Raw genomic sequence first — 22,250 nt, forward strand, 5'->3', positions numbered from 1 at the left:
AACTCCATCTGCCATTTTTCTGCCCAACTCTGCAGCCTGTCTATATCCTCTTGTAACCTGTGACCACCTATAGTTCCATCCACAACTCCTCCAATCTTCGTGTCATCCGCAAACTTACTCACCCATCCTTTCACCTCTACTTCCAGGTCATTTATAAAAATCACAAATAGCAGGGGTCCCAGGACAGATTCCTGCAGCACTCCACTAGTCACCGACATCCAGGCAGAATACTTTCCTTCCACAACTACCCTCTGCTTTTTTCCTTTAAGCCAATTTTTTATTCAAACAGCCGAGGTTCCACTTATCCTTTGCCTCATGACTTTCTGGATGAGCCTCTCATGAGGGACTTTGTCAAATGCTTTGCTAAAGTCCATGTAGACCACATCCACTGCCCTACCCTCATCAATTTCTTTTGTTACCTCTTCAAAAAACTCAATCAGGCTCGTGAGGCATGATCTTCCCTTCACAAAGCCATGTTGACTATTCATGAGTAGACTGTACTTCTCCAAATGCTCAGAGATCCTTTCCTTAAGAATCCTTTCCAGTAGTTTGCATACCACTGATGTAAGACTCACTGGTCTATAGTTCCCAGGTTTCTCCCTATAACCCTTTTTAAACAAGGGAACTACATTTGCCATTCTCCAGTCCTCCGGCACTTCCCCTGCAGCCAAAGAAGATTCAAAGATCATGGCTAATGCTCCTGCGATGAAAGTACATATATGCTTTCATAATAAATATATATAGAAAGTACATATATACTTTCATAATAAATTTACTTTGAACCTTGAACACTCTAAAATAATCTCTTTTTAAAGAAAACACAAGATAAATGCTAAAGTCAAAACGTGTTGAAATACAATTTAAAAAATATTAAATACTATTTAAACTTCACATTTATATCAATATTATTCAGCTGGAAAAAGTGATCAAATCATATGAATTGTTTTATTTTCAAATACAAGGGAAAGGTTCTTTGGGTATATTGTTTGAGACCTGCTTCCTTTAGGATTGGTATATATCTGGAGCAAAGCATCCACTTTGGACAAAATTTGGAAGAACATGGTATTCTGATTAGTGTACTGTTCAAGTTTCCATTAGAAATATTTGCATGATCACAAATGTGAAAATCTTCCAGAGCACCACAGAACTTGCCCAATTTTTAAGAATGCAGGAGATAAAATTATTTATTACGAGCATATAGAATTAAGATCACTCAAACTGCCTTTTAAAATGATTTACTAGTTTCATTGGAGTATACTCATTAGTTTCTGCATGAATTAATACATAAAAACTATTTCAACCTTGTCTATTACTTTAGAATAGTAATGTAATTTGAGGACCAGCCTTATATTAACAGAACCTCATCATTCCTATTTTCTCAATTGGCTCTGTGACTTGTTTTGTGGGCAGGGCCAGCTTTAAGTATAATTATATTTAAACCAATAATGAAGATCACAGGATTCACACCTTATGTAACTTGAGCTGGCATTTCCGCAATCTTTTGTGCTGATTTTGAAATTTTTATCCACATTATGCAGATGACACTAGTGGAAATTCTAGGGCCAGGTGTTTCACAGAGGCACAAGCAATTAGAGAACAGGAAAACAGCACTCTGAATGCTCACATGAATTGCTCCATGGAGAAAAACTAAAGCAAAACCAAACAACATTAGTCTCCCATGATAGCAGTACAATGATGCCCAAGTGAGGCAAGCTGCAGACAGAGCCACGAATGTATGCAATTAAATGGCACAAGAATCATTTAAATGATATATCGAGCTGTTTGGTCATTTATCAGAACATTAGTTTTGCAAACAAAAGTAAACTTTCAGGACATAAATAATGATTTTCATCAATTTGACTGGAACATTGATAGTTGGATAAATAAAATCACCAACAAATTTATACATAGTGCTCATGTACTGTTGCCTACAACTGCTTTCAATTAAAAGACCAAGGCAAGCTGTATTTACATATACTATTGAAACACAAGCCCAAAATAATATCTTTACTCACTTTTATATCCATAATTAATTATTCATCTTTATTAGTATCCCAACACCAAATAGAAACATAAATTAAGTTAAATTGGACATTAAAGCTGCTATGGATTTTGTTTCCCTTTTATAAAATTGTGTAAAAATATGCAGCCGGTATCAACAATGCAAAAAGATTACGTAAATTGGAAAAAAAAACTAAATATTTCAAACAAATGTGACAAACCTTCCTCTGAAAAAGGTTCATTCCCTTCAGTTCACAAGTCCTATTTTCACTCATACTCCTCGTTCTGAATTGTTTGTGAATTGGCATCAGTGTTTAGGATGGATAACTTTATTTTTATAACTCACAAGTCAACACAATCGGGTGCAACTATGACAAATTCAGCATAACACACATTCTATTCTTCAGCACAGCCCCAGAAAAACAGTGCCTGCTGCTCATCTCTGTGCATGGAATTGCTGATTTACACCAAATCACTGGAGACACTGTGACATAGGTCCGCCACTGCTACAGAGCAGCTGAAGCCTATTATAAGCATATTAAATAGCAATAAGAAAAAAGAATGCTGTAGCTACTCATTCCAGATCAACATTTAACTCAAGGTCCATCTTTGTAACAATATGAACATTTATAAGTACTAACTGTGGGAGAAAGTGATACTGAAATTTCTTTACCAATTAAAATGTAGCTAACAATCTCTACCACTGCAGAGCAAGACAATAGACTTGCTGAATAAGATCAGCATGATCAGTTCACTAAGATTGAAATACATTTAATAATGCCACATACAAAATGTATAACAATGTTATAATCCAGCACCTTTCTAAAGGAATCCATTGACTGTTGATATTTGTTAATGCTCAATTCACTTGTTGTGAAATGGATTCCTTTGTTGGCAAATGGTGATATATGTACATTCCATATATTAATCACTAGGTATGCCTTATCAAATCCATCATACAATTATTGTACAGTAGTTACTATCAGTGGAGTGAGAAATTATATTTGACATTCGGGTGTGTATTTTTTTGAAAAGTGACAAATAATAACTTCAAGTCATAGAGCACTACAGCACAGAATAATGTCTTTTGGCCCATTCTGTCTGCCAATCTGTTCTTCTGCCTAGTCCTGCTTGCATTTACCCTATCTATACCCCTTATAACTTTGAATTCTTCTATCAAATCCTTCTCAATCTTCTATGCTATAGGAAATAAAGTCCTAGCCTATTCAACGTTTCTCTTTCACTCAGGTCCTCAAGTCCTGGCAACATTCGTGTAATTTTTTTCCATACTCTTTCAATCTTTTCAATATTTTTCCTGTAGGTAGATGAACTGAACTGCACACAATATTCCCAATTTGGCCTCACCAATGTTTTATATAACTTCAAAATAATATCCCAATTTATGAAGGCCACAGTTTGAAAAGCTGTCTTTATGACTCTATCAACCTGTTTCACCACTTTCAAGAAAATATGGATCTGTGTTGCCAGGTCCCTTTGTTCTCTCACACTCCGTGCACTGGTTTGACCTCTCCATTGTTTGCATTAAATTCCATCTGCCATTTTTCAGCCCACTTTTCTAACAGTTTTTTAAAAATCTAATTCTCACAAGTGATTCCTGTCTATGACAGATTTCATAGCAGATGAAAGATGTAAGCAGATAATCTGTTTCACTTCAGCTTTGAGAATTTGATATTTTGGGAGCTCCTTCGTACATAGAGATCAAGAATGCCCATCTTACGGACATCTCCACATATGAAGTAGCTCTCATATGATCATTAAATTCAAACTCTGACAAATATGCATGCATTCATTTTCATAATTGGTAGAACTGGTTTCCCCCTCTTCACTTTCAACAATTATTCTTTCTTTATCAGTCATTGTTATGTGTTTGACACCAGTTATTACAAAACAGTGTAGGTATGGTTATCATAGCCAATGATTTATCTAAGTATTTTCCAACTTATGGTCAAAACTGACTCAAGGACATCAGTAAAATCTGAACACGTTCATTACATGGGGGCAGCCTCTATGTAGACTTAAGATGTAAGCAAAATAATTTGAAGATGGGAGAATTATCTACCTCGATGTTGGTAAAGCAATGTAAGAATAGAATTCACTTCTCTGTGAGCATAGGAGGTTCATTCGTGCACAGAGGTTCCATTAGTCAGGCATTCTTCCCGACTTATGGACAACTCTATGTATGAAGGAGCTCCCATAACATCATTAAATTCAAACTCTGTCACAGAGAAGATGAATTTTTAATGTATAATGGATTCAGTGAACTAGTAACTGTGTTTTGATGTTGCTCTGAGTGCCTTGTGTCATGTGAAGATTCTAGCATTGCACAAAACTAACATTAAAAAAAAACTTGGTAGAAGATTCCATGAAATGTGAAAACATTTCTAGCAGAACAACTTATACTTTCTTTGTTCTCAAAAATTTATAGACATCCAACATTGTAAACCCTTAATTTCAATTTGACATCATGTTAACAATATATAATCCAATTTAAAACAAAAGTACAGAAATAAATCTTGTCTAGATTTTGTTGTGGAAAGCAAACCATTCTCAATTTGCATTTAATTACTTACAATGTGAAGCTGTAGGTAGTCTCCAAGCCCAGCAGAGCTGTCTACACGCACCAAAATGGCATCTTTTACATGCGTATCAAAGCCCACAGCTAGCCTGTCTGCTCTGGTGCTTGGTCTGTCATTTGGGGGCCACGTGTAAATGATTAATCCACCACCTCGACTAAAGATATACGTTGTGCCAGCTGTGGGGGAAATAAATAAATATTAAAAATGTTGTCATACTACACAGTTATAAACATCTATATTAAGAAGCAAGGATCAGCTATATTCACCATATACAATCACATGTAGTAGGAATTTGCTGTGGTCTGTTGGTGTAACATGTAACAATAAAGAACATTCAAGAATAGAGAATTATATAAAAATAAGCTAGGCATTAAATTACGGACATGGGATAAAATATGTACAAATACATGTACCAACACATATTGACAAAGTAAACTGCATTATAAAGTGGTTAGAAGTGTTTACAGTGCAGTAACTGAGGTAATAGAGGTGGGTGTGAGAAGGCTAACTAGAGTGATTGGTCAGATTAACTGCTTGGAGGAAGAAAATTTTCAGGTATCATCAAGTTTTTGTTTTAATAGCTCTAGAGCGCTTTCTAGAAGTAAGCCCTAAGAAAAGGCAGTTATCAGGGTGGTTAGTGTCTGCAATGGTTTTTTCTGCCTGCTTCTTTATCCTGGACACATTCACATCTTGCAGTGACAATAGACTGCAGCCAATGACTCTTCTGTTGACACCTGACAGTTCATTGTCACTTTTGTATACTGAGAGAGGCTACGGCACCAAACCATGCAGTAATGGCTGATGTGAGAATGCGTCTTACAATGGTGTAGAATGCAACCATGAACATACCTGCAGTATATAACCATGAACATATCTACAGTATATAACCATTAACATATCATCATGTTAAATATAACATTAATTGCTCTGTAGATTTAGTAGGACAGGTGGCATTGGACGAGAGATTTCTCTACTTCTCTACCCAGATACTCTCTTTTCTACTAAATATTTCCAGAAACTTTTCAGAGTTCCAGCACCTGCAATACTTGTGTGCTGTATTAAAACTTGCATAAAAACATATCTGAGATAAAGTCATATTTCATATTTATATATTATCTGAATTGCCTCAACTCTTTTTACATTAAAATTCTATACACATTTCTATACTTAGCTGGATTGTGAAATATTATCAGGGTAGCTGTGACAGCATCAATTCTCCTACCAACATTTCACAGCATCCCTGTCAACTGTACAACGTGCAGTATGTATTGCACTGAAATTTATTAAAAAAGATCTATCACAGGTCCTCATTAAAAGATGAGTTCATAAAATGAAGAGTTGGCACATGCTTGCATTTAACTGATATCCATTCATCAGTTGCAATTGTCTTTAACATGAGGGAACAATGATTAGGCCAGGAACTGAGGGCCTCTGGGAATCAAAAGAAATTTCCCCAGACATATTGTAATTGTGCTGGGATTGACCAAAGTGCTATTGGTTCAAGTGAGTGGGGTGGGGAGGGGATGCACGGAAATTGGTAAAATCAGAATATAGAACAGTACAGTACAGCCCTTCAGACCATGACAAAAGAAACTTTGGAGTGTTCTGACAGAGCACCCTGCATCTTCCTCTGCTCAAAATTCATGCACAATGGTAGCACTTCTGAAAATCATCTTGGCCTCTTTTTACTGATCCACAACTCTCCATCCTGCCCCATATGGACCTTCTGAACACAAAAGTTAGTGTTCTCTCTCGGTGATCAATGAACACAAGCTTCCACATTTAAATTCAGGCTCACCTGCCCACACCATGAACCTCAGATGAGTGAGGATAAAATCTTAACATGCAGAAAAGTGGACCTCAGGTCAGAAAGTGAATTCAGATAATTTTGTTTTCACTTTTCTATTTTTCAATGAAACAAAATGCAGATTAAATGCTTTTATATTTGACTGTCGCTTGCTAACACTGCCTTTTCACTGGGCATACATAGGCTTTATAGTTTGGTCAATAATTTGCTTTTTCAAACATGATTTTTTTTAAAAAACCCACCTCAGGTAAGAAATGTTCAAGAATCAGATCTGCAAATAAAGCATTAAAACAGTACTGACTTAATGCTGAAACACTTGCAGGAGAGCCATACATATTGGAGCTTTTGCAAATGTTGCCTCTACTTCAATCTCGTGACAGAGGAAAACGTAATTTGGGCTTACTATTGGGCCCACAGCCATGATAGTGAAATCATTATTCTTATTCAGAATCTCATGATCAGATAACTACATAATTAAAGGATGAACTATGTTTTACACAATACCAGAATATTGCCTTTTGTGTCAACCAGAACAACAATTCAACACTTCTTTTCTGTGAAATACAAATAAAATCATCACAAAAATTTGAAAATTGAACATTTTCTTTTTGCCTTTTGCCATTTAGCTCATTTTCCTTGGGTGAAAAATTGCAGCTTGCAGCATGATTGTTATCATTTTCAGGTGGAATTGCACTACATCAAGTGCTTATAGCCATGAGTCATGTGGGTGACACAACTACACATCCAATGTTACCTATTAATGCCTTTTCCCACATATCCCTTCTTGCCTGGTTCGCATACACAACTCCAACTATTGATCTCAACCACCAGGACACTACTCAAAAGTTCCAGTACAACAATCCAAATCAATCATTGGATCCCTCACTTGTGAATGCACAAACGTGCAATTCTTCAGCTACTCCTATAATCTTCTGACAAAGGAGGTGGACACTGTGATACAGTTCCCTTAACTTCATCCCTGAGGGCTGGCACAGCACATGAAGGAAAGTTACAAGGTCATTTCAGTGTGGCCTTGCACTCAGTGTCTTAACTGCAAATTAAATTCCAAGCAACAGAACCTACAATGAAACCTCTTGTTATCCCACAATGAAGTACAACTTACACTGTCCCTGAAGGGTTAGATGCCTATCTAAGCCATGTGCTTTCCCCCCTGGCAATACACACACAAAATGCTGGAGGCATTCAGCAGGCTCCTCATCAGGACTGACGAAGGGTCACAGCCCAAAACGCCAAATGTTTACTTTTTTCCACAGATACTGCCTGGCATGCTGAGTCCTCCAGCATTTTGCACATGTTGCTTTGGATCTCCAGCATCTGCAGATTTTCACATGTGTCAATGCTTTCCCCCCAATTTGTTGATCGTTACTCTCCTCCCAATTCTCCATCTCACAGGCTAGGGAAGAGACATCCAGGACATGCCTGGATGTGCGTGAGTCAGATGGGACAACTCACCCTCTGTTTTTCTCCACCCTCAAGGGAAGTGCTTTGTATTGGTTTAGGATCTCCCCAGAGTCCTCCATTCTCCCATAGCCAATAACAGTGAAGAATCTAAGTCTCACCACTTCACGTAGTATCCAATGGTGCACGCAAACTCTACTTCACTGTTGCTACTGCGCCCAGAGAACAGGATGTTAAAAACAATTAATATGTCTTTTATTTTTGTCTGTGCAAAAGGTTATCTATAAAAGATCACTTTATATAAGTTGCATTTTAACCCTGGAGCACTATTCATACATGTTTGTAATTTAAGTAGTGTTACGTTTTGTTTTGTAGCAAATGCAGACCCTGTTGGCAAACAGCTGTGGTTCTGACCTCACAATCTACCCCATGGTTCAGTAGACCAAAGGGAAATGATGAGAATGTTTATGTCTCATTCACAACACTAGTGCTGAATCATTAAAATCTGTTAGGTACAGGCAGACTTTGACTATATATTTATTGAATGTTAAAATAAATCTTAAAAATAGAATAATAAATGGATATGATAACATTATCAGCTGACAGACAGGTGCACTATGTTCGACAACTACCTTTCACCTCAACGCTATGCTAATTCAATCTAGACTAAGTGGCTGAAAATCTTCTCAGTCTGCTGGCTTTTGTTAGCAAAGTCTTGACTCTAACAAGTAATGATCCAGAGAAATAAAATTATTCCCAGTTTAACAGCACAAATTACTAGGTTGGCACATTAACTTAGAATCTACTGCAAAATGCACTGGGGAGCTGAATAGTCAATTTTTGAAGTTGGGCTTAAGGTAAATTATTGGGGAAAAGATAACTGAACCCTGTATTTAACTCTTAAATTGCTCAATTATGAAATGGGATGGGAGAAGCAAACCCATCTTATTTGTCTCCAACTTTTGCACGTTCAGTTTATCGACTGCTCCATGAGGTTTTGTCCTGGATGGTGATAGACCAAGCCTCTCTGGGGAAGCAGCGCATTTACTGAAACTTTAAAGTCAACTAAAGGGCTGCATTTCCACAAGGTCCCCATTCAAAAGTCATGGAAGTCAGATGTACGTAGCTGGGCAGAACATTTGAAAAGAAACAGTTCAGTGGATCTAAGATGGGTTTTGAACAGATGCATACATTTTCTGTGTCTGGAATATTGCAATTAGTAACTCTATCTGGGATCAATGAACAACTCTGGCTCCTATTATTTTCCTATAATACTATCACCAGGTGTTACAGGAACATCAGCCTAAGCAGGCAGGAAAAATAGGGGTGTGTAACGAGGGAACTGGACAAATACAAGGCTGAAGTGCATTTACTTAAACTTAGGAGTCTGACGAGTATGTCAGATGAACTTGTACTGTCATTCAACACAGAGAGACTTGACAAGCAAATAAACATTCAATGTTATAGAACCTTCAGGTGTGCTGGGAGAGGTGCAAAATGGAAGGTGACATTGCAACATTGATTAAGGAAACTTTACTGTAATAATGAAGGAGGATATCCAAAGAAGTGCTTCAGCTGGTTAGAGTTTACAAACAAGAGGGTGATTACTTTGCTGGGGATATACTGTTAGATATCCTACAAGTTAACAAAAAATAGACGAGTAGATACATTATCAAATTGCTGAAATTTGTAAGAGTAGTCGGGGTATAGTGGTGGAGAACTTCCCAATCTAAGCAATTGATTAAATCATTTTAAAACAGCATAAAGAAGTGTGCTTGACATGGTATACATGGTATTCAGTAAGGCATTTGACAAAGTTCTACATGGTTTGTAGAACCTGGTCCAATGGTTTAGAGCCCTTAGGATCCTAGGCAAGATGACAATTCAGGCGAAAGTTCAAAGTTCAAAATAATATTTATTATCAGAGTACATACACATCACCACATACAACCCTGAGATTCTTTTCTTTTTCTGCGGGCACACTTAGCAAATCAACTGAGCAGGTCCAAACTGGCTTAACAATAGAAAGCAGAGGGTGATGGTGTAGACTTCTTTGTACTTGGAAACCTGTGAGTTATGAGGTACCATTGCGATCTGTGCTGAGACCCTGATGATTAGTTATATACATGGACATTTAGAAGTCAAATATAGGAAGTATGATAGGTAAGTTTGCAGATCAATCAAAAATTGGTGAGGAGTTGACTGAGTATGCAACAGGGACTGGCGCAGTAAGTGTCTAACTTACCTGATCATTTAAAGCCAGTGCCCTGTGGGAGGCGGGTATTGGCTTGTTTAAGGAGAATTTCAGCCCCTCCCATTACTGCCATTTAGCTGATGACATCACACCACCAGTAGAGTTTAAATCCAGTTCACAGAAACCACTTGCTCTTTTTTCGCTCTCAGGTCGCTGCAGCCAGCTGGCAGCATGGAAGCTGTAAACAGTCAAGTGTGCTGCGGTAAGTATTTGCCACTGTGTGCACGTCTACTGTCTGGTTTTCTCCTGCCACTTCGGGCTCTCAGTTTAGACAGGTATTTGTAACTGAGTGTTACTTGAAGACACATTCGGTTCGATAGTGAGGATAGGAAAGAGGGGTTAGAAGAGAGCCTCAGGATTTCCCCTCTAAGTGAGCACCTTTCTCCCATGCAGCCATACTGGTACAGCCCAGACCAGTGGCCACGCGGTCCCAGACTTCTGAGGGTGCCATTGGTCCACACTCGTCCAGCTTCCCTGGAATAGGTTGAGGAAGAGCAACAGGCTGGGGGAGAGGGACCTGGGGAGGACAACACAGTGTACCTCACCGATAAGACTACCATCAGAAAATTCTCCGCTGAGAAAGTGGTGGAGTTGGAAGACTGATACGGGCAGGAGCCGGGGAGCCTCTGCCTGAGGTTGCTGAGGATCTGGGCTGCGGGGGGTGCTGGAGTGAGCCTATCCAACAGGGAGATGTGTGCCCTGGGGGCTGTTGTCCCATCATGCAATTGACATCATACAGTGCCATCTGCTTCCCATGGGGGCGATGAGTAGCTATGAGACAGAGTTATAATGGTGGTTATGTTCAGTATCCCTCACTCTTTGAGTGGGATTTGCTGCCTTGGCTGGAACGGAACACAGTGGAGGAAGGGACCAGGGCCCTTCACCAGTGGGCTCTGATCACAGAGATCTATCACGACAGTGACAACCCACCAGAGGATCACAGGTTAACCTTGACCATGGATGGATACCTAGTTTAAGTAGCTCTCGGTTTAAAGCCACTGGTGCTGCTCTTGTTGGGGCTAGAGATAGGGGATACTATTGACACTGCCATAAGATTATTAGAGGGATTAGAGCTCGTATGGAAAGGTCCCAGCAGCCATATGTGCAAATTGGACATGAGGCCTGGGGGTAGAGGGTCCCAGATGACCCATAAGGACTCAGGGCTGGGGTGTAGAGGGAACAGGTAGATGGGATTCCCACTTCCACCAGGGGAAGAGAGGCAAGGAAGCCGTTAGAGGAGAAGGGTCATTCTCCAAACTTTTCCAAACTGGTGGACCTTCAGCAGCATCAGGTGTTGTGCAGATCTTGCAAAGTCCAGGGCTGGGTTGCAGAGTCTGGCATTCTGTAGGTGTTCCACATCCCCTATCACCCACAGGTGGGCAGGGCTGATCTAGCACATGAATGAACTGTTGAAGCAGCAGATCAAGTTATTGCCCCCACCCAACCACATCTTTCAGTGGTGGCTGACTGAGCTGCAGCAGACAGCAAACCCGAACTCCCAGCCGGCAGGTCCTGATGTCCCGGCACCTGGCAGTGTTGGATTCTCCAAAGGACAGAGAGGTGGAGTTGGAGGAGGAATCGCAGAAGGTTTGGCTGCAGCACTCACAAGGGCCACCAGAGCACAGGGAGCTTGTGGCATGTGGATTGGGTGGTGTTGTTGGGGGGGAAATGGGAGATGGCCTGTCTAAGTACCCAGTGACCAACCAGGAGGGAGAGAGCTTGTGTCTCACTACATTACAGTATGGCAAAGTGGTGGATGTAATGACAAACAACACACACAAAATGCTGGTGGAACACAGCAGGCCAGGTAGCATCTATAAGGAGAAGCACTGTCGACATTTCGGGCCGAGACCCTTCGTCAGAACTTTCCTTGTGGATGTTAATAACAGTGGCAGTGTGAGATCCTACAGAACATTTCAAAAGATGGTGTATGTGTATGCGGACAACACCCATGCTTTGGACTGTTGTGTCTGCCTGATAGCACCATGCCACGGGCAGAAGGATCCCCTTTAACAAAGAAGAACAGCACTGTTGGAGGAACCTGTCCAGCTTTTCAGGTTTCAGCATCGTTGTTTTGGGGGAAACTGAGAGGGAGTAGTCCATTCCAGCCAACCTCGTCCGATCGTATGGGAATGGCCTTGAAGAACTTGAGTTTCAGTAATCTCCAGTAAAGTAAGCTTTTTAAGGGCTGGTACTTTTCTACTTATAATTTGTCTAATCCCAGCTTGGAGAGTAACCCTCTGCCTACAGGAAGGGGAAGGAGTGTTGGTGATGAGCAGAGGTCCAACCAGTCAGTGGCACACAAAACGTTTGAGCAGCAGCAGTATCCTTGACCACTGTGTCAACACTGAACTGTGACATGAGCGTGGGCATTCCTTGGACACTAAAGGGTATGTACTGGATACACAACGTCTGGGCCTACCTGTGACTTTCCACACAATGGCAAGGCTGCTTCCATCGGGGTATGTGGTACCGTACATACACTGCCTTAACACTCTGGCTGAGAGTCCCATCCATGAACACTGGAGCGGTAAGAGCCATGTCACAGAAACAGGAAGGTTCTGAATGATAGCCTTTCCCCTGTGTGGTCCGAGGAAATGATACGCAAGGCCTCTGTGATGGAGGTGCTGGCCAACGAGATGGCAACAGTGTTCAAACATTCAGAGGATACACTGACCAGAGTGTCAAACTGTGATGATGATTATTTGGATGATGGCCATTCAAAATCAGACAGCATTGGGACTACCTGCTCTTGGAGAAAGTTGGCACCTGAACCTACTTTCCTAAAGGGTCTGGGAATATTACTCATCTACTGTACTACTGTAGTACATTGGGTCATCACTCATGGGCTGATAATTCTGGATATTATAGAGTCACATTTTCTGTGAGGTATCCCCAGGGATTAGTATAATATCAGTGGGCCAAGTGTCATGGTGTTGCATCATGTTGCAGTGAGTGTCTGATTTACCTGCTCATTAAAAGCCACTCCCCCGTGGGAAGCAGGATTGGCCCATTTAAGGAGCATTGCTAACCTTCCTACTAACTGCTGTCATGGCGCTAGTAGAGTTTAAATCTAGCGCGTGGAAACTACACGCTCTCTTCACTCGCCGGGTTGCCGTCGGCAGCTGAAAACCACCAGAGAGACCCATATCAGATTCAGGTTAATCATCACTCATATATGTCATAATTTTTTTTTGCTAGAGCAGTATAGTGCATTATATAAAATTACTGCCATACTATGCAAAATTCTTAGGCACTCTCGCTAAATATATGTGCTTACCACTTTTGCCCAGTACTGTATTTGAAATTCCTTAGGGTTATCAGGTGTAGGGGAAAGGCCATGGACCAGTGGAGGTGTACAAAGGGAGTCTGGATCCCCAAACAGGAGAATGCCAAAGACATTGAGCATTTAGATCCATTTCACCACTCAGAATGGAAGGGAAGATATTTTTCAGTATCGTTTCCTGTCGCTTGACTGAGTTTCTCCTCAGAAATGGCTGCATTGATACATCTGTCCAGAAAGGAGGAATTCCCAGAGTGCCCGAGTGCTTTGAACACAAGGATGTAGTTCCACTGCGAATTAGGGAAGCATGCAAAGGAAAGGGAGCCCTGGTCATACCATGGCTAGACCTTGCAAATGTGTATGGATCATTACCACATAGGCTGGTGGAGATCGCGCTGAACCAACATCATGTTCTGAGGAAGATAAAGGACCTCAGCCTGGACTACTAAGATTCAGATTGAGAGTCTCCTCAGGAACGACCCGGCTGGCACTAGCTCGAGAAGGGTATTATAACTGGATGTACATTTTCAGTGGTCCTCTTCTCCCTGGTCATAAATGTGCTGGCTTAAGGCAGCCGGTGGAGTCTAGAGGCCTTCTGACTAAGACAACCTTGTAGCAGTCCCCAATCAGAGCATTCATGGATGAACTCATAGTGGCACCTACATCAGTCCCGGGCAGTAGATGGATACTCCGAGGGCTAGAGAGGATCATCACATGGGCAAGGATGAACTTTAAGCCAGAGAAATCCAGGTCTCTGGTGTTAAAGAAAGGCAGGCTCATGGACAAGTTCTATTTCTTCTTGGATGGTATTTCTATCCCATCCATCTCTGAAAAACTAGTCAGGAGCCTGGGGAAGGTCGTTGACAGCAGCAGAAGAGATGTGGCTGCCATCCAGAAGACCACCAAGAAGTTAGAAGTCTGGTTCACCGGTATGGACAAGTCAGGCCTACCTGCCAGCTTCAAGGCCTTGATCTACCAGCATGGCATCCTCTACTAAATCCTCTGGCCAATGCTGGTATATGAGGTAACCATGTCAGCACCTGAAGCACTTGAAAGAAAGATTAATGGCTAACTTTCAAGATGGATAGGTCTCCCACACAGAGTGAGCAGAGTGGCTCTGTACAGGAAGTAAAATAACCTGCAGCTTCCCTTCAGTAGCTTGAATGAGAAGTGTATGATTTCCCCTACAAGAGATTTGCTGTTGTACAGAATTTCCAGCAATAGGCAGTAAGTGGAAGGCCAAGGATGCAGTGGAGATGGCTGAGTCACGTCTGATGCACAGGAATCTTGTAAGGATAGGAGTGTCTGCTCAGGCAGGGCTAGGGAGCTTCCATTCAACTCGCTTCAAGTGGGTCCTGCTGAAGGGTTTCGGCCCAAAGCGACAACAACACTTTTTTTTCCCCATAGATGCTGCCTGGCCTGCTGAGTTCCTCCAGCATTTTGCGTGTGTTGCTCAAGAGGGTCTAGGGCAGGGAGGGATGCAAACTGGTCCAGGAAGAGGTGCGAGAAGCTGAAGAGGAAGTGTGTACCACCGGGTTGGGAATGGAGCAGCAGGGAGCTTGAACAAGGTGGGATCATGTGCTGAAGTGGAAGATCTCTGAGTCAACATCTGGCAGGTAGAACTACAGCACATGAGGTTTATGATGCAGGCTGTATAAGACCTCCTGCCTGGTCTAGCAAACCTTTTTGGTGGGGCAAAAGTAAGGCACCATCATGTCCTCTCAGCCCTGGCAGGACCCTGGAACACATCCTCAGCAGCTGCCCAGAAGCCCTGGGAGAAGGCCACTACCACTGACAGCATGGCCAGATGCTGAAGGAAGTGGCAGAAAATATCTCCTTGGCCATTAACAACAGTAAGTACCTCCACCAACCTCGAAAGCCCATAGTCTTTGTGAAATGTGGAGACCAACCACAGCCTCAGCCCAGATCACAAGCAGGTTTGCTTGCCACATCATCTGACTGGCAACTGAAAGTTAATCTTGACAAGCAATTATTGTATCATCATCACTGAAGCCTGACATGATCATTAACAGAAACCTCAATGCAGATGGCACGGTAGAAATGACAGTGCCTTGGGAAGACTGGATTGAGGAGGTGATCGAGCACAAGGCCAAATACCAGAAGCTGGTAGAGCAGTGCCAGAGACAGAGGTGGAGGTCATAATGAGAGCCTATAGAGCTGGGGTGTAGAGGTTTTGCTGGCTACTTTCTCTGTAGAACCTGCTCTCTCCTTGGCATTACAGGGGCTGCAAAGAGAAGAGCCATCAGCACCATCACAGAGGCTGCTGAGCATGCCTTCAGATGGCTATGAATCAAGAGTGTGATGCATGGACCAATGCTGCTGGGACACAAACCTAGGTCTAATCAGCCCTAGCTGGTCACCTGGGCAAGGCTGGTTGATGTTGAAAGACCTGGAACACCAGATGACCTCAGGTTACATCACTGATGATGTGTCCCAGCACATCCTAGGATGTATCTCAGCATCTAGGTGGTGGATGCAGGCTCTTCTAGAGCACTGAAAATAAAATAATGAGCGGAGAACAAAGCAGCTGACCTGTAATAACCTCTCAAATTAAATGGAAACATAATCCTGCACATATTGTCATGTCGAAGACAAAGATATACATTAATCAAACATTGTACAGCAATCAAACAGGAAAGAAAATATCATCTTGTCTTGACGAAGGTGACCAAGTCAATGAAATCAAACTTATTTCAATGCACATACAAGTAGGATTTCAGAATACTTATTTTACTTGGCAAAGTGACCTCCAACATTTAAGCTTTGCTTTATATGGAAATTTCCACATGCATTCTTCTTTCATCTTTTGCAGTGTTAACTGCCTAGTTCTCTCCCCGAGGGATGTTGAGATTCATTTTAATTCATGGACTAGCTAACTAATTATTTGAGGAACACTAACTTGATTGTTCTTTAATTCAATACTTTATAGGAATTTGCATTTCTAACAATAGCTTCTGTTCTGCTTCCTTACAATTACTTCTCAAGCAATACACACAAGCAATAGGCAGCATCTCTGGAAATGAATAAATGTTGATGTTTCAGGTCAAGACCCTTCTTTAGGACTGGAAAGTAAGGGGGAAGATGCCAGAATTAAAAAGGTGGAGGGAAGGGAAGGAGGACTAGCCGGAAGGTGATAGGTGAAGTTAGGTGTGAGGGAAAGGTAAACGACTGGAGAAGGAAGAATCTGATAGGAGAGGAGAGTGGAACATGGGAGAAAGGGAAGGAGGAGGGACACGAGGGGGAGGTGATAGCCAGGTGATCAAAAGCAGTAAGAGGTCAGAGTGGGGGATAGAATAAAAGGGAAGGAGAGAAAAATTACTGGCAGGGAAAATCAATGATCATGCCATCAGTTTGGAGACTACCTAAATGGAAAATGAGGTGTTGCTCCTCCAACCTGAAAATGGCCTCATCGTGGCAGAAGAGGAAGCGATGGATTGACACATCAGAATGGGAATGGGGTTAAAAATTATAATGGCTGGCCACCAGGAAATTCCGCTTTTGGCAGATGGAGCAGAGGTGCTCAACAAAGCAGCCCCCCAATTATATTGAGTTCTCTAAATATCCATCCCTACTTACTCCTTTACTGTCATAGTGTCATTCCATGCTGAGATTGACCAGAGTTGTAAATTTACATTTGTAGGGATTATTCAGCAGTTATCAAATTATATGAATGTAGCAGATATTAATTCAAATGACAACCAGTCTTTAGGATATAAATCTTGTTTACAATTTAACTGAAACTTGTTAAACCAATCATTGGGTGTGGTACATTATGATTCTGTCTCATTAGATTAATGTTCATGTTAATTGTTAACCATTGAAGTTTACAGGATGAGATTGAGGAAGATTGGCCATCTCCTCTATTAACACGTCATTAAAGATGTACCACTTAATGAAAGTTCAGGGGAGCAGTACATACTGGACTCATGACAAGGGTCCTGATGAAGGGTCATGGCCCAAAACCTCGTCTGTTTACTATTTTCCATAGATCCTGCCTGACCTGCTGAGTTCCTCTAGCATTTTGTGTGTTTTACTTGGCTTTCCAGCACCTGCAGATTTTCTTGTGGAAGTTGAGGACAGGTCTGTTTTGTTATTGAACATTCCAGCTAGTTGTATACTCATGGAGCCATCCATCAACACTGTAACAATTTTGGATGTTTAGAATTTGTACTCAGAAGCTTTTGAAACAGACACCAGAACTGAATATTCAAAGGGATTCTGGTAATTGGATGTACAACTATTGTAATTCTACAAAGTGACCTGACTATATTCAATACGTCAAAATTAACTATGCGTTTGTAGCTAATAAACTATAGTTAAATGTTAATATCTTTGTGTTTAAAAGCTATAAAACATCATGCAAGAAGAGTGGGTTTTGCATGGATTCTCTCTTCCGAGGGTTTGCTGTGAGACTAAAGACTTTTATATTTCCCATTTACACTTTCCAGTTGGCTCAGTTTTAGTCAGACACAACGTGCTTCGTAGATGTGCAGCTCTAACTCTTCATCATTTCTCCATACTCTTATTATCTACTTTAGCATTATACAGTAATTTATTTGATTGCCAGTTTGGACAAGGTTTCATTCAGTTACGCACTGGTGAGACTGATAACATACTTTACTCTAAATTCGTATTTCTGAGATTGTCTTTGGCCATTGTTAGAAGTCTGGTTCAGACAATATATCTGAATGAATTTGAAATTCCCATGTCTTTTCCTTAAAAAGATCATATTATTCCATATTTGGGTGATTGTTCCTTATATTTCAGCTGTCTTTAGTTGAGACCAATGTCTGTTTTATGATGTTAATGTTCTGAAATGTTTCCTACCCAGCACCATGTGGATCAGCTCACCTAGTACTCTGTGTTGTACAAAACCAGCCGGCCCTGACCTTTCCTTTTTGACATTCACTTTGGGTTTCTCAAAGCCTTAAATACAAAATTTTCTTCAGCATGTCTAATGTAATTTCTGATAAATCTTCTCCCTGTCACAATAAATGACTTCAGCCCTATAAGCCTTATTCCAATCGCCTACAGTATGTGAAGCTTCTTTCACTGAATGGAGTCCCAGAACAAGAGAGAAACAGACATGTCATCTGTCTTATCTTGTCCAAATAGCCAATAAAACATATTTTTCCAGCTCAGGCCATTACCCGAAGTTTTTATCCAAGCAATTCTTAAATATGAAGGTTGCTGCACCACCATCTTTTTACCCGCTAAATTCAGATCCTCACTACTGACAGGATGAAAAGAAATCCTGCAGTCATTTAGTAATTGATAAATCTATGTACTCCAGCTATATCACAAGAAAAAATGTACAGGTTCTGGAAAGCCAAGCAACACACACAAAATGCTGGAGGAACTCGGCAGGCCAGACAGCATCTATGGAAAAGAATACAGTTGACATTTCAGGCTGAGACCCTTCGACAGGCCTCCAGCTTTTTGTGTGTGTTCCTTCAGTTATTTACTGCTTTGCTAAGGTTAATAGGTCCTACCAGACAATTACTAATATGATGCACTACAATTAAATCTCTCAGTCACACTTATTCCAATATTACCAAATCTCTTTCATATCTAAATTCCTCTGACACTGAAAAGATCCTCATACGATTCTCTTGCACCCTTTTTACTATTCACTACTGATAACTAGAATGTCCGGTATTTCAGACAATCTGGAATTACCACTTTAAACACTTAAATACCATTACCTTCATTTTAGACACTCATTAAACTGTCCCTGTTAATATCCCTTTATTTGACTCAACATCCATTTATAGTCTGCAAAGTGATTTTTATGTTTCTTTTTTGCTATAGGCATTATATAAATGCAATGCATTGTTTTAATTTATTGTTCACTCTATTCACTGAACGTAACCTGTAACTTTTATACTGTGAAATAGCCAAACATTTTTCACAGTATAATGTAATAACACCATCTGAAGTGTTCATACTTCATTCAAGGTGAATAACATGCAAGACATAAAAATTCATGATTATTTTGCTTGACACCTTCATTGAAGCAAAACGTAATGAATAAATTCTTTTGACTTTCATGCGCCTTGGGTTTATCAATGTATGACAGCCAAATAACTAATGTGAGTGAGCAAAAAGGCTCACTAATCATGTCATAACATTGTAGGTACAGTAGGTGATTCATTAAGGGAACATTTTCTTTTCTTTGCTCTGTGTAATATACCCCAACAAATACTCTGAAGATTTATACTGCTATGTCCTGTCAAGTCTAAATTAGCATGACATGATCAACCAGTCGTATGACTTCCCCCTGACTGGTGAAATATCTAACAGAGAGACTTATCCAGCATTAGTGGTGAGAAGAGCTTTCATTGCAGGGTTCTTGATACATTCAGCATTGATTTTGATGCTGTACTTCTGTTGTTATTGCATGACACTGTAGCTGAAGTAATGGTCCATCGAATATTTTTTTTCTCTCTCATGATGCAGGTGATATTCTTGCAGTTTTATTCTCAGATGATGATGTTGTAACCTAAGAGGTTCTTGCTTGGACAGGGGTTGCTGCCTTGATATCTTCTTCTCACTTCTTTGAGCAAAACAGTGTGTTAGTTCTGACAGAAACATATAGGCAGAAGGACACCTCCACTGGAATTATATTTCGCAATATCCTTCTTTGTAACCACATCCTTTCCGACCTTGGCACTGATGTTACTCAGAAAATTTTGTGCCACCTTGTCAAATCCGTTCTGAAAAGCCAAGTAAATAACATTCCATAATCTCCTTTGTCCATCCTGCCTGTTATTCCTTCAAAGAATTCCAACAGATCTGCCAGGCAAGATTTTTCCTTAAGGAAGCCACGCGGACTTTGGCCATTTTATCATGTGCCTCCAAGTACCACTAAATCTTATGCTTAATAATGGACTGTAACATCTTGCCAACCACTGAAGTCAGGCTGACTGGCTTATAATTTCCTTCAGTTTGCGCCTCTCCCTTCTTAAAGAGTGGAGTGACATTTACAATTTTCCAGTCCTCTGCAACCATTCCTGTGTCTAGTGTTTTTTGGAAAATCGTTACTAATGCCTCCACCATCTCTTCAGCTACCTCTTCCAGGACACTGGGGTGTAGTCCATCTGGTCCAGGACACTTACCTACCTTCAGACCTTTCATCTTTGCGAGCACCTTTACCTTAGTAATAGCAATTGCATTGACTTCTGCTCCCAGACACTCACAAAATTCTGGCGTACTGCTGATGTTTTGCACAGTGAAGACTGACACAAAATACTTGCTGAGTTTGTCCACCATTTCTTTGTCTCCCCATTATTACCTCTCCAGTGCCATTTTCCAGCAGTCTGATATCCATTCTTGCCTTTTTTCCTCTTTATATATCTGAACAAAAGTTATCTACTGTATAATGTGCCTAAATACTGTAAAACTTTTCAGTGAATATTTTCACATATATTCAAAAACATAACAGTTATGGAAAACTGGTAGAAATTTCTGTACAACATGGAAAGAATTCTATTTATCTTTGTACCAAAATATTCTGAAAATGAACATTTCTTTTGTGATGGGCATTAAATTAGATAGCCATTCCTCCATTTTGCATGCCTGCCATTGTCTGGAATTTGGTGGAGGGTCGTTTTCATGTAAAATTGTTTTCCTTCGGGGGAAAGAATGATTGAAAAGGAAATAGGATTTAGATACATAAAAATGTACCTAAGGCATAAAATATGCAAAATTAAAACCATCAATTTACTTGCAATGTAAACACCAAACAACAGGTTTAAAGTATTGACACCTCAATCTAAAATAAAATGAATGGAAGTAGTAATTTTAATGTTTTTTTCCACACCCAGAAGAGACAGACTGTTTCCCAGCTTAACAGCTCATTTATCGATCATTTATTGATTCAGTGCGGCACCGAAACAAAGTACTAGATTACACGTTCAGGAATGTATTGAATCTGCCAGCTACTTAAAGGAAAATGTCCCAATGATCCAAATCGGCACTAATATTTCTTTTCAAAGAAGTTAACTGTACAGGCAGCAACCCTAACAAAATTCCACCAATAGCAGTTTTCCTTCACTCAATTAGTTTTGTAGATATATGTGATTTATTTCACCGAAAAGCTTTTGTAGTATTTGACTCATGATGAACCATTTTTATTCAGGCATTTTACCCAGAGTTAGTGAAAAAATACACTAATTCAAAACCTCAGTTGAGATCAGAACACCATAAAAATAGATTAATCTGTCCTTATCCGCCTTCAGATAATGGGATCTACATATCCGCAATGCCATGCTTGCAAAGACGACGCTTATATTTCCAAAAGCAATTCATCTCATGTGAAGCCCATTTGTCATCAAGAGAATGAAAAATTGAGAACTAAGAACCATAGCAGTTCAAAATCTCAGGCCAAAGGTTGGTCTTTCAGTACAATCCAAGGGACAAATTCGTTTCCCTGGTAAGTAAAACAAGAATTTGCACAGTAATCGGCAAGTCTGTGGAGAGCATTTTCAAACAGAGAGACCTAGAGGTACTAATACACAGTTCTCTAGAAGTTGCAACATAGGTGCTTATTTTTTAATCTTTCTTACTTCTTTTCTAATATTTGTATCTCTGTGCACCTGTAATGCTACTGTGACTGTACTTTCCTTTGGGATCAGTAATGTATCTATCATCATCATATACATGGCATCAGTAACCTTGACAAAAGTCACACAGCAATGCTAAGCAAGTAGCACAAGGAAAAAAGTGCTGGAATTAAATGGGATGATTACTTCAATGGTTGATCCAATGGACAATGGATTTTGAGAAATAGACAATCTCCAGCAGAGATGAGAGAGAAATGTGTTTTTTTGTCTTCTCATTTTATTAAGGAAGAATTCAAATGCTGAT

The 22,250-nt window shown here is 40.4% G+C and overlaps 1 protein-coding gene across 24 annotated transcripts in view; it reads right to left on the reverse strand.

Annotated features, from left to right (window-relative positions):
- The window catches only part of LOC140730474 (neurexin-1), a 1,634,325-nt gene that overhangs the window by 352,065 nt on the left and 1,260,010 nt on the right, over nucleotides 1-22,250 (reverse strand). For all 24 annotated transcript variants that reach the window (XM_073050928.1, XM_073050924.1, XM_073050929.1 and 21 more), the window contains one exon: nucleotides 4,593-4,774. In XM_073050928.1, the coding sequence (XP_072907029.1) occupies nucleotides 4,593-4,774 (182 nt within the window). The remainder of the gene's footprint in view (nucleotides 1-4,592; nucleotides 4,775-22,250) is intronic.

This window comes from Hemitrygon akajei, chromosome 7 (genome assembly GCF_048418815.1).
Source record: "Hemitrygon akajei chromosome 7, sHemAka1.3, whole genome shotgun sequence".
Taxonomy (NCBI): domain Eukaryota; kingdom Metazoa; phylum Chordata; class Chondrichthyes; order Myliobatiformes; family Dasyatidae; genus Hemitrygon; species Hemitrygon akajei.